The 13,816-nt window shown below is 38.4% G+C and overlaps 1 protein-coding gene across 2 annotated transcripts in view; it reads right to left on the reverse strand.

Annotated features, from left to right (window-relative positions):
- thada (THADA armadillo repeat containing) overlaps window positions 1-13,816 on the reverse strand; it is a 387,510-nt gene that overhangs the window by 255,031 nt on the left and 118,663 nt on the right. For both annotated transcript variants that reach the window (XM_048536483.2, XM_048536484.2), the window contains exons 24-25: window positions 9,100-9,222; window positions 6,314-6,405 (exon numbers count right to left, since the gene is read on the reverse strand). In XM_048536483.2, the coding sequence (XP_048392440.2) occupies window positions 6,314-6,405; window positions 9,100-9,222 (215 nt within the window). The remainder of the gene's footprint in view (window positions 1-6,313; window positions 6,406-9,099; window positions 9,223-13,816) is intronic.

Consider the following 13,816-nt stretch of genomic DNA (forward strand, 5'->3'; position numbering starts at 1 on the left):
TATGTGGACGTCTTGATCAACTGGTTCATTTTGATCTCATGTGTGTCGGTTAATTAAAAAAAAGCTTGCTGTAAATCAGGAAGAAATCTTAATAAGACTGATGCCAGTTCTAAAAGGGATAAAAGACAACAGGCTAGATAGACAAGTTTTATATTCCTTTAAGAATAGGAAACTAGGTGGTGATCTAATCAAGGCCAGAGATATTTATGAAGCCTTTTTATCCCATTCGTTACTTAATTATCCACCACAATTCACGAATGCACGTGGCAAGACTGCAACATTTTGATTGGAAATGATCTGGGGTCATCCAGCTCTATCAGCAGCTTACAGTCTTGTTTTGTAACTTCACAACTTTTGGACAGGATTGCTGCCAGGACCGACATGCTGTTCTACATTCTCCACTGAACCAATTATGCTAATAGTATTATACTCATTAGTTAGACCTGCATGCAGGTCATTCACACTAACTCGAGAACACAGAAAATGTGGTCACAGTGTTGTACATCCCTGTAAATAATAGTTTATAATAATGTTTGTAAATAATAAATGTAATAGTGTATCATGATTAGGCTTTCTTGAATACATGGTCAAAGAAGTTGACTCAGGCCATTGTGGAGAACATCAAATTATTTTAAACTGTCCTCTGATATTTTTCAGTTCTGAGACAAATGACCAGTGAAAGAAAGAGGTGCCGAAGCGGGAATGATTGCAATTCTACCAATGAGAAAACAAGCCATGGACAGTGTTGCTTGCTGCAATAATTGGATGCAGGAACAAGGGGGTTATTGTAAACAAAAAAAAACAGAAATGGATAGGTATTTGACTTGAGACAACAGCATAATTTTGATACCAGTGATGAGTTGCTAATTACAAGGTCAGAAATGTGTGTCAACATGAATATCTTGATCATACAGTAGTCAAGAGCCTTCTGGACAATGTACTTTGTGAAAGAAAGTGTGCTGTAAATAATGTAATGGAGTATATACCTTTAGCTGATTGTCTAGATTGCAAATTGACATCTGCTGCAGGATGATTGTTTTTCTTGGAGAAGGAAAAGTTGAGAGGAGATATTAAAGAATTAGTCAAAATCATAAGGGCTTCAGATAGAGCACATACAGAGAAATGCTCTGAATGTCAGAAGGGTCACGAACCAAAAGACACCAGTGTAAGGTGATCGTTAAAAGAACCAAGGTGGACAGCGGGAAAATGTGTTTTACTCAAGTGCTCAGGATTTGCAATGTACTCCTGAGCGTCAAAAACAGATTCAAATGCAATTTTAAAAAAGGAAACTTAATAAGCATCTGAAAATGTGTACCTTGAACTTATGCAGCAGCCTTTTGTGCAGCACCTAGTCAAATGCCTTTTGGAAATCTAAATACGCCACATCCACTGGGTCCCCACTGTCCATGACACTCAATGTCTTTACTGGAATTCCAGTAAATTAGTTAAACGTGACCAACACTTCATGAACACATGCTGTATCTACCCAATGGGATAATTTCTATCTAGATGTCTTGGTAGTTCTTCCTTGATGATAGATTCAAGCATTTTCCGCACTACAGAAGCAAGCCAACCAGCCTATAATTCCCTAACTTCTGTCTACCTCCATTTTTAAACAGTGGCATCACACTTGTTGTTTTCCAATCTGCTGGAACAGCTCCAGAGACCAATCAATTTTGGAAGATTACCACAAGCATATTTGCTGTTTCTCCTGCCATTTTGTTTAGTACCCTGGGATGCATTCCATCAGGGCCAGGAGACTTGTCTACCTTGAGCTCCATTAGATTGCCCTACATTACCTCTTTCGTGAAAAAGATTGTTTCTAGGTCCTCACCTATTCTTTGTATCAATTATTGGCATGTTATTCGTGTCCTCCACCGTGAAGACCGACACAAAATACCTGTTCAAGTCTCGACTATTCCCCATTTTTCATTATTAACTTCCCTTCTCATCCTCTAAAGGACTAATGTTTACCTGAGCCACTCTTTTTCTATATATTTGTAGAAATTTTTATCATCTGTCTTTATATTCTGAGCTAGTTTACTCTTATAAAGAAAAGTAAGATGGTTTATAGCTTTTTTTTATAGCTTTCTATTTCCCTTTAAAGTTTTACCAATCTTTTAGTTTCCCACTAGTCTTTGCCACTTTGTATGCCTTATCTTTCAATTTGATAGCCTCCCTCATTTCATTAGGCATCCATGACTGGTATCACAGGGAGATGGCTAGGACACAGGTTGAATGGCCTTCTTCTTCGGCACAACCTTCCAGATTTCTACGGATATGACAGATCAAGGGCCAGATAGGGATAATATGAATGACCAAACTGCACAAGACACTGGCCTGTACATGTAATAGCTAATTACCAAGAATGGGAACTTGGGTGGCATATACTCAAGAGGAATCTGATGAACAGGAGGATGCAACTGCTGTGGGATACATAAGAAAACTAGTGCTAAGTTCAATTTTTGTTTGAATTTGCGGAATGACGGTCAAGAGAGATCCCCAGACTGGAATAAGGGAATAGAAGAGCTGGAAGTAAAAAAGTGCACTGCAAGACATGGAGTCCTTTACATTGGTAGTGTGTGTACAAGAGGAAGAAGCTCAGACAGTGAAAAACGGAGACTTCACAGCTGTTGTCCTGTCAGGTATAAAAGTGAAAGCAAAATGTGCAGTTTAAATAGATTAGATCTGTCAAATAGATTAAACAATGGCAGCAGAAAAGTCAGATTAGCAGAACTAGATGAGGTACCCATGTAGTAGTTTTGGTGGTTGTCAAAAATGTAAAGGTAAGTAACAAGGACAGCAAAATAAAATTATATATTTGGAGGTAGGTTACAGTTTATTTTCAGGTATGAAATAAGGGTCAATTAGCTTTATTGCATTGATGAATTTGTTTTAGAAAAGCATTTGCAGGTTAGACTTTATGGGTCAATTAAAATTAAAAAACTGTATTTCTGTTGGACAACACTTATCAAAGAGAAGTATCCAAAGCCATTTAAAGATGCAGCAACTGTAGAAGGAAGATAACAGAAACTTTAAAAAAATGGGTCTCATAGTGATTGTGTTCAACAAAAAGTGGGTTCCACAGTATTGTATTAGTCTCACAAAGGAAACTCTTCAGGTACTTTCAGTACGTATGTTGTTATTTCTTACAGGGGTAGGGGATTATTACAGAATTAAAGAAATGTGTACCTTATTAATCCGATTGGAATAGATTTTAAAATTTCGAGCTAGGCTTGTGGGCCTTTTAAATACGTTGGTTTAGATACTAAGCAAATAAAACTTTAAGTTAACATTTCCAACTAAATAAATCACAATGGGCATTCAGAGGGAGCATGTTATTTAAAGAGGCAGAGTAGTTCCAAACCTTGATTGGTCTTTTGATCCGATAGCAAACTTAGAGATGACACTGGTTTTGAGATATTGCAGTTGGACATTATAAAGAAAAATCGTTAAGTGTAAGATGTTTTACATAACATGAAAATAACATTTAAAAAAATCCAAATCAAGAAACTCAAATGATTCTCAGACACCACATTTCAAACCTATGACTACTTCCATCTAGAAGGACAACAGCATCAGACATATAGGAACACCACCACCTTCAAGTTCCCTTCCAAGCCACTCACATCCTGACTTGGAAATATATTGCCGTTCCTTCACTGTCGCTGGGTCAAAATCATAGAATTCCCTCCCTAATGACATTGTGGGGCAACCAACAGCAAGTGGACTGCAGCAGTTTAAGGAGGCAGCTCACCACCACCTTCTCAAGGGCAAAAAGAGATGGGTAATAAGTGCTGTCCAGTCAGTGATGCTAGTAATTATTGACAATGCATCTCATGCCAGTCTTCCAGATGGATAATCTTGTGCAATTGTTTCTTTTCTTGGCATTTCATATGGTCAAAAATGTGAAATGCTGTCCTGCAGTTCTGAAAATAAAACAGCTTTGAGAAGTACTCTATTTGCCACACAACCATTTTTGTGGAGGCAGAGAATAGCAGATTCTGTTTGTTAAATATGTGAAGAGAGATTCTGCATAATGAACATACTGAAGAATGTATATCTGTTAGAAGTTATGTTGTTGATCACTTCAGAGATTGGTGGTGTCGGGGGGGGGGGGGGGGGGGGGGGGAATGTTCCGCAATGTAATACATTTTATAGAATGTGGAAGTTACTTATTTTAAAACTTCGTGCGCATTAACTGAGAATTTTTTTTTAAACAGAGAAGGGAATTCTGTTACATACATTGTAATCAAGTATTCAATTGAATTCAGTAATGGGCATTAACTGATAATTCATTTGTGCTTCCAGACACAGGAGCATACTGACACTATGGTAGCTAGATTTAGAAGCACAATTGTATTGGGTTTCTTTGTAAATAAATGCTTAGAAAGTCTGCAGAGACTGGGCTCCATTTTTATCCTAATGGAAACTCTCCTGGAATCTGGTATTCTAGCATAGAATATGTTGGTCACAAGGTTACAGTGTTATTGGAAACAATTCTTCCACTGCCATTGACGTAGATCCGGTACTTCAGTATCTTGTATACTTTTAGAAAGATGTCCAATTTAATGTCATTTCAAGAAGTAAGCAAAATGAATTTTTTGAACTTGACTTCATTTGCCCCTGTGCGGAGGTCAATAGAGTGGCTCATTTTTGCCTCCAGGGGTGGGAACTACTTTACCTTAATTACCTTAATCTTAAATCACATTGCTTTAATCATCAAAACAAACCTACTCTCCCATCGGGTGGGTGGGGGGTGGTCAGTTTGCTCAGTTGGTAAGATGATTACAACTCTTAACAAATCAGTCACTTGCCGCTGATGACAATTAATAGACACCCAATAGCAAAACTCCCAACACTGGGATGCAATGTTTTTACTCTGCATACCACTGTCCTATTGTCTGCATCGTTAAAGTACTGCACAAAACTACAACCTTTATGATGAATATTGGTTTTATACTAAAACAACTGGTGGTTGTTCTACCTCAACTAGTTTAAATTAACACCAGTGTGTATTTGTAAACAGAAGTGAGCATACTCAAACAAATGCAATTGGAACACATTTTTGCAATACCTTGATGATGATCAGATGACCAAAGCTTTTGTATTTAGGTAAAAGGACTGGCTCCTTCACAAAAGAATAGAACACACATAACTACATTAAGAATGGAATCATACATTAACAAAAATAGACAAAAATAAGAAGTGAATCTACATCACAATTTGTTTGCACTACTTAAACAATTGCATCATTCAGTAATTGAATAAGTCAGAGGTAAAACAAAGGTACTCAGGACTTCTACAACTATCATCCACGTATTTCATGAATTTTTCTTAAGTTAAAAGCGGGCTTTGTCATATAATTGAATGGCACGAGAACTATGTAGATGAGAAACGTTGACTAAAAACTTTAATTTGTAAATAATTAATACGAAGGCCTACAGAATAAAAGATGAGGTAACTCAGCAAGCCTTGACTTTATAAGCCAAAATAAGCTAAGAACTGAGTTTGTGTAGGCTTGGGCATAGAATTCTAAAGATTCACCACCCTCTGATTAAAATGATTCTTCCTAATCCCTCAGTTCTAAATTGTGGCAGCATGGTGCCACAGTAGTTAGCATTACTGCCTCACAGCACCACCGACTTGAGTACAATTTCACCCTCAGGTGACTGTCTATGTGGGGTTTGTACATTCTCATGTTTGCGTGGGTTTTCTCTGGGTGCTCTGGTTTCCTCCCACAGTCCAAAGATGTGCAGGTTAGATGGACTGGCTGCGATAAATTGCCCATAGTGTCCAGGGATGTGTAAGCTAGGTGAATTGGTGTGGACTTGATGGGCTGAATGATCTGAATTTATAGCACACTTTGCATGCAGAATGTTAGATATCAGAAAAACAGGTAGACTTCCCCATTCCCTAAATCACTTTCAAACCACATTCTCTCAGAAGCGAGATTATAAACAGTGCAGGATCATGCAAAATTGGTCTGCCAGTCTCACTTGTTTACTGCCAGGCAGCAGTCGCTATCAGGCACGTGAAATCACTTGAACACACATGTATTTCATGCGCCCTGACACCAATACTGCTTACAGGAGCCTTCACCAATAAGACAGGCAGCACAGTTCTGACAAAATGTGCATACACAGCTTGCTATACTGCATCGTAATTAAAAGTAGAAGAGTGCCACCAAATTTCAAAAATGCAAGTAATGAATACAAGAATAGCTGGACTTAGGGGAAAAAAGAGTTTGTTTGAGATAGTAATTCTTTGGAAAATATATTTAATGATGAAACAAACATGGGTGAAATTTTACCTGTTTTTCTTAGAATGTTCATCTTTTCCTCTTTTGACTCCAAATATCCTGGTAATCAGGGCACTAAACAACAAAGTAGAAGAATTTCGCACCTGGTAATCAAAAGCAAGGAGAAAATGTTATGGACTGCATGAAACCTTCCTTGTCCACTTCTTTTTTCAAATTTGTTTCTGCACTTCTACTGTACACATTTTACATTTAAAGAACAGAAACAAATGAATTCTACAGGAATCCAAAAGTGATATGCATTATGGAGAAATCTGAGACATTCCAAGATCTAAAGGCCTATGTGGCAGAAATGTTCCTCAAGAAAATTAGACTCAAGTTGCTTGAAAATGCAAATACATAGCCAATTAAAGGCAATTCATAAGATGTCACTGTTGACAAGATAGAAAACCATAACCACCTGCCACAGCCTCAAAACACAACTCTGAAGTGGATTATCAAAGACATCTCCAAGAAACTGGGCTTTTTTTCTTTGTTTCTATATGGCTGATTTGTTCAAGATATTCAAGGTTACTCATGTCAGTGCTGGTTTTGAAGATTTAAAATTTCTGATAAACCAGACGGTTAAGAATTAGGCAAGTCAAATGAATGAGCAAAGTGAGTTAATACATTTTTTTTGTTCTTTATCCCAGAGAGACTCAGTTTAATGCCTCATCCAAAACAGGACACCCTTGACACAGCAGCACTTCTTCAGTACTGGCCTGAAGCTCAGTGTTGATTGTGTTTAAATCTGTGGAACTGAGACCATAACTTTCTGACTTGTGGATAAAAGGGCACACAGTGAGCCAAGTAAAATTTCTAGTTTTATCGACAATCTTTGCCAAATTAAGGATGTCTTTGCGGTGTGTCCCTGCTTTTTAGGAATTAGACTGACTATGCAAAATGATTTTATGCAAAGCTGGCAGAGGTGACACTGGATTTAACTTCAGGGTTGAAATGGCTGAGTGTGATCTGCTACTTCTGTCCCCAGGCTGTGAAAAAAAACATCTATTCTAAATTTGAGACTCTGTTGTTATCTGTACTGTTGATTCTGGCTGCACCTTTTATTTAATATTAGTTAGATAAACAACAAGGTGCAGTTCACTTTACTGTAAGTAAAATTGTAGACTTAATCCTGCCTCAGATCTGAGAAGTCAGTTCCAAGTCAGTGAATAAATGTAATCAAAAATAAACCTACATTCAGGAACATTAAAAAGTATATTAAATAATAGTGGTTAAATATCTCACAGTTTGAGTCTTTATACTCAGCAAACGCAATATAATGCCATCTTTGTGCAGCAAAGTCACGTGAACTATACAAAAGCCACAACTAACGTGTCATTTTTCCTTAACCCAATAATTAAAGACTGGAATAAACAGGACTTTTATTTTCCTTTGGTAAACAAATTAAGGAAGGATTACATCCACAACCAAGATGTCTTTTGGAGACTTTTAGATTATACTTCAGGTTTTGGCAACTAGGGTTATTTATTTTAGAGCAAGTTTGTTTGATTTGGTTGGTTATGCTGAGCCATTTCTGCAAATATCATACTCCACAAAAAGTCAGCCAGACTCTTTAAAAGCCATTTCTTGCCCCACAGTTTAAATTTGTTTCAGTTAAGAAATCTTTTGAGCTTTACATAGGATCTTGCAAATTTTCCATCAGACTTCAGTGAGTCAATGAGTTACAAATTCTTTCAACCACACTTAATCCTTCACATTAAAATCAATATTATTTGATATGGATATTGTCAATTCTGTTTTCCACACAGGTCAAAAGAAGTTGTATAAACAAACTGGAAATAGAAGAGGAAGCATGCACACTGGCAACACAAACAGTGCAAAGGCTTAATTTAACCAACAATTTAGAAGTCATGTATTGGAGATCTGAAATTAAAACAAAGTATTTGATCAACTCAGCAGGTCTTACAGTACCTATGTCGAAAGAAACAAACAAAGCTAACACTTTTAGTCCAGTATGAGTACTTCAGAGCTCCAACAAGGCATATCAAATTTGGAACATTAACTTTATGTCTCCAGAACTTTGATTTTAATCAACTATCTTCCTGGTTGCCACCTGAGCAGTTTGGTCAATTAAAATGCAATCTGTAATAAGGTAAATTTATTTACCATCACAACAAGCCATTCAAAATCTAAGAACATCCACAATCAAATCTAATAACAATGGGTGCCCTGGTGAAATAATAAATAGAACGTTGGACTTGTACACCAGCACTTCAGTTAATCTCTACTTTGGTACCTTCAATGATTCTATACCCAAATGTATAGTTGCTGAAATAGGAATTATTTGGGGTTACAATATAAAGCTCTAAAATTCTTAGTTAGATAGTCCCGCTGTGTCATTCCTAGGAAACTAAACATGTTTGTGTTACACCTGTAACGTTTCAATTTTAATATTACCACATGAACCCTCCCAAGAATTGTGTAAACAATATAAAAATACATTTAGCAATAATTCATTCCCATTAAAATTGGAATGTCCATAACATGAGCCCGCATGAACTGTGCATAGCTCATCAATTTGAATCAGGGCAAATGACTGACTCATCTGTTGAGCAGAACAGCATTTTAACTGTGCAGCGATGGGCATTGACATTATAACTTGAAAACAAGGGCAAGATAAAATAACATTGAGAACTCAGGACACTACACATTTTACAATAAATGCTTTGTGTGTATTTTGGTTTCACGTCTTTTTCTTTTGGTTTTGGTCATATTGGTTCCAGAAAAAAACATCCAATTACCAGATTTCCAAAGAATGTCAACAAGTTATGACTTACTGCCCACACAGGAGACGTAAAGCCGAGGATGGCTGCTTGTATTCCTTCTGCCACATATGGAATGACGTTTTCACCTAATTTAGTGTCTCTAAACAGAGCTCTTAAGATATTTAAAGAATGCACCTGACAAAACAAAAAAATGCCCATAAGGATTCGTGAAGAACAGCATTAAGTACATTTTGTTTTCTGCAACCCCTCTCCCCCAACCAAAAACGCAGGTTAAAACGGAATTTGTTTCACAAAACATGCAAGACAGCTTATAGCAGAGAACTGAACGCCAAGCAGTAGGAAAAGAGATGACCAGAAGTGTACATAAATACTTTTAGGCTTTGAGGGAACTTCTGTAAGTAAAAGTAGCAGTGATTTGAGAAGGAAGAATTTGGGGAAATAACAAAAACTCCAGATGCTGAAGTCAATGTCGATACAGTGTGGAGCTGGAGGAACACAGCAGGTCAGGCAACATCAGAACAGTAGAAAAGTCAATGTTTTGTGTTTACACCCTTCATCAGGACTGAGGAGGGGGAAGGGAGCTCAGAAATAAATAGAGTAAGGGGGGTGGGGCCAGGAGAAGGTTGGCGGGATGGTGATTGCTGGATGCAGATGGGGTTTTGTAGCAATAGGTCATGGAAATGGTGGGGCAGATAGGTGAGAAAGATGAACAGATTGTGTCAGGTCAAAGAGGCAGGAATAAGAGGGAGGGTTGGATATTGGGCGGAGACCAGGAGGTAGAATATTTTTAAACTGATGAATTCTATGTTGCTTTAAGCTCCGGAAGCAAAATATGAGATGCTGCTCCTCCAGTTTATATGGAAACTGGTGAATTCCATGTTGAGGCCATCAGGCTCATTAACAGGGACATGGGGAAGAGCTTTTTCACCCAGACATCAGTGAGTGACTGGAATTCTCTGCCCAGTTTAGTGGTTGAGATTTCCAAACCTACAGACCAAGTTTTGGAAAGTGCAATTAGAATGAATTACCGGTTTATTCATAGACATGATGGGTTGAAGGGTCTCTTTGTTTAACTACCTTAAAACCATACAAAAGTAGCACAAAGGGTTTAGGGTAGAACCTCGAAAATATAATGCCCAAAAAAGGAAATTCTGGCTCGTCAGCAACTTGATGATCAGGTTAGCAAACTGAAGTTGGAGGGAACAAAGAGTTTTTGCAGAGGCAAATGATAATTAACATTTTGAAGAATAAAAGGAATAGTGTCATAACTAAGGGAGCTAATAACATTGTCAATGAATAATAAAACTGAGGAAGAATCAAAAGATTCCAGTAAATACTGTGAACATGGCATACTACTGGTAGAGAGGGGTGGATGAGGTGCCTTTCAAGCACATCCCTTGGTACCTGATAGAATCAAACTTCGTGAATGTAGTTGTATTTGCACCAGTTCAGACAAATTCCTAATGTACCTTTTTAGGTAAAGACATCAGGGAGATAAGCTACTTGCCACTTACTACTCAAGTTCTAATTTTTGTACAATAGTCATATATGTAATTTGTCCATATGAACTTCGGGGCAATGGTGACTTCCAGGATATTCCAGGATGAGAGGGGACCTGACGGCGATATTGCAATTAAATGTCATAGGGAAGTGGTCAGGATTTTCCTTTGTGAAAACAGTCACAGCTTGGCATTTGTATGAAGCAATGGTATCACTATTCATCAGCTCAAGTTTGGATGCAGGATCTGATTGCTTCATATCTGAGAAATTGTCAATACGCCTGACTATATCAATTATAGGTGAACAATCCCGTCATAGCCTAACGATGGAGGAAAGAGCATTGATGAAAGAGCTCAAAATACATGAATTTCACAAGCTATTTTAAAAAGCATCTACAGCAATATCATGGGCTGAAGTGACCACATGTCTCTGCATCAGACATTGAGTGGAAACTGGACAGCTATCACCCAATTCCCAACTACTTAAGTTTTATTAGGCTGTTCATTGCTACCCTCCATTGGATGTTAAAGCCTGTGTTATTTGACCTCTGGAATTTAACTCATTCCATGATTAGAGAAAGGATATAATTAGTCAGGTGAAGAGGTGCAACTCAAAATGTTAATTGCTGTGCAGATTTCTACCTTGCAAGTGTCACCTGACAACACCATCAATATCCTTTTCTGTTACTGTGTTGATAATTGGGACTATGCAGATTGGCTGGTAGTTCGATAGGACAGATATTCAAAATTTTCTATACAGTCAGACTTATACCCTCTCTGGAAGAACTTCCACACAGCCTGGTTAGTTCTGGAAGATGGGGATTCAACCCATTATCTGGATACTGTCAGTGTCCATAGATTTGCTCATCCAAAGCGCACAGAGCTCACGATGAATGAATTAGTCTGGTTTTAAATGTGATCTATGATTGTGAGGCCTCTGAGAGACAGAGTGCCAGGAGGATCATCCTCTCATACAAAGTTGAAGGCAATTAGATGCGCTATTGTTTTGTCTTTTTACCCCCAGAACATTATTGTGACTAACAACATAAATGTTCATTGAATTGCTTCATCTCTAATTGCTAAATTGCCAAAGTCATTCACAATTGGATGCAACAGCTTCTCAGTTTTAACCTGATCCAATGATTGTGGGGTTACTGAGATCTGTCTATATCTTGCTGTTTTCATTCAATTCATGAAGTGATATCAAAAAGGACTGAAACGCAGTCTGGGCAATTACCACTCCAGCAGCCTCCATCCGATTAGCAAAGTGATGGAAGATATCATTAACAGTGCTATCAAGAAGCACTTTACACAGCAATAACTTGCTTGCTAATACTCAGTTTGTGCTCTCCAGGTGAACTCAGCTCCTGATCTCATTAAAGCCTTCATCTAAACATGGACAAACGATTGACCGCCAGAAATGAGCAGGGAGTGACTGCCCTTGACATCAGGGCAGAATACGATCAAGTCTGAGACCAAGCAACCATGGAATAAATTGAAGTCAATGGAATCATAGAACATAGAGCATTACAGCACGGTACAGGGCCTTTGGCCCTCAATGTTGCACTGACCTGTGAAACCAATCTGAAGCCCATTTAACCTAGACTATTCCATTATCATCCATATGTTTATCCAATGATCATTTAAATGCCCTTAAACTTGGGGAGTCTACTACTGTTGCAGGCAGGACATTCCATGACCTTACTATTCTCTGAGTAAAGAGCCTACCTCTGATAGCTGTCCTATATCTATCACCACTCAATTTAAAGCTATGTCCCCTCGTGCTAGCCATCACCATACAAGGAAAAAGGCTCTCACTGTCCACCCTATCTAATCCTCTGATCATCTTGTGTGTCTCTATTAAGTCACCTCTTAACCTTCTTCTCTCTAACGAAAACAGCCTCAAGTCCCTCAGCCTTTCCTCATAAAACCTTCTCTCCATACCAGGGAACATCCTGGTAAATCTCCTCTGCACCCTTTCCAATGCTTCCACATCCTTCCCATAATGCGGCAACCATAACTGTACGCAATACTCCAAGTGCAGCCGCACCAGAGTTTTATACAGCTGCAACAGAACCTCATGGCTCCAAAATTCAATCTCTCTACCAATAAAACCTAACACACTGTACGCCTTCTTAACAACCCTATCAACCTGGGTGGCAACTTTCAGGGATCTATGCACATTGATCTCTCTGCTCATTAACACTACCAAGAATCTTATCATTATCCCAGTACTCTGTATTCCTGTTACTCCTTCCAAAAAGTGAATCACCTCACACTTTTCTGCATTAAACTCCATTTGCCACCTCTCAGCCCAGCTCTGCAGCTTATCTATGTCCCTCTGTTACCCGCAACAGCCTTCCGCACTATCCACAACCCCACCAACTTTAGTGTCATCTGCAAATTTACTAACGCATCCTTCTACGCTCTCAACAAGGTCATTTATAAAAATGACAAACAAAAGTGGCACCAAAACAGATCCTTGCGGTACATCACTAGATTCTGAACTCCTGGGTGAACATTTCCCATCAACCACCACCCTCTGTCTTCTTCCAACTAGCCAATTTTTGATCCAAACAGCTAAATCACCCTCAATCCCATGCCTCCGTATTTTCTGCAATAGCCTACCTTGGGGAACCTTATCAATCACTTTACTGAAATCCATATACACCACATCAACCGCTCTACCCTCATCCACCTGTTTGGTCACCTTCTCAAAAGAACTCAATAAGGTTTAAGAGGCAAAACCGTGTTGACTATCCCTAATCAAATTATTCCTTTCTAGATGATTATAAATCCTATCTCTTATAATCCTCTCCAACATTTTACCCACAACCTAAGTAAGGCTCATTGGTCTATAATTATCAGGGTTGTCTCTACTCCCCTACTTAAACAAGGGGACAACATTTGCTATCCTCCAGTCTTCTAGCACTATTCCCGCAGACAATGACGACATAAAGATCAAAGCCAATGGCTCTGCAATCTGCCCCCGTGTTCCAGAGAATCCTAGGATAAATACCATCCAGCCCAGGGAACTTATCTATTTTCACACTTTCCAGAATTACTAACACTTCCTCCTTATGAACCTCAATCCCGTCTAGTCTAAAAGCCTGTATCTCAGTATTCTCCTTGACAACATTTTCATCAGTATTCACAAACGAAAAAGACAAATATTCATTTAGCGCTTCTCTTTTCTCTTTGTACTCAATGCACAATTTCCCTCTATTGTCTTTGACTGGCCCTAATCTTACTCTCGTCATTTTTTTGTT

The sequence above is a fragment of the Stegostoma tigrinum genome, chromosome 9, assembly GCF_030684315.1.
Source record: "Stegostoma tigrinum isolate sSteTig4 chromosome 9, sSteTig4.hap1, whole genome shotgun sequence".
In the NCBI taxonomy this organism is placed as follows: domain Eukaryota; kingdom Metazoa; phylum Chordata; class Chondrichthyes; order Orectolobiformes; family Stegostomatidae; genus Stegostoma; species Stegostoma tigrinum.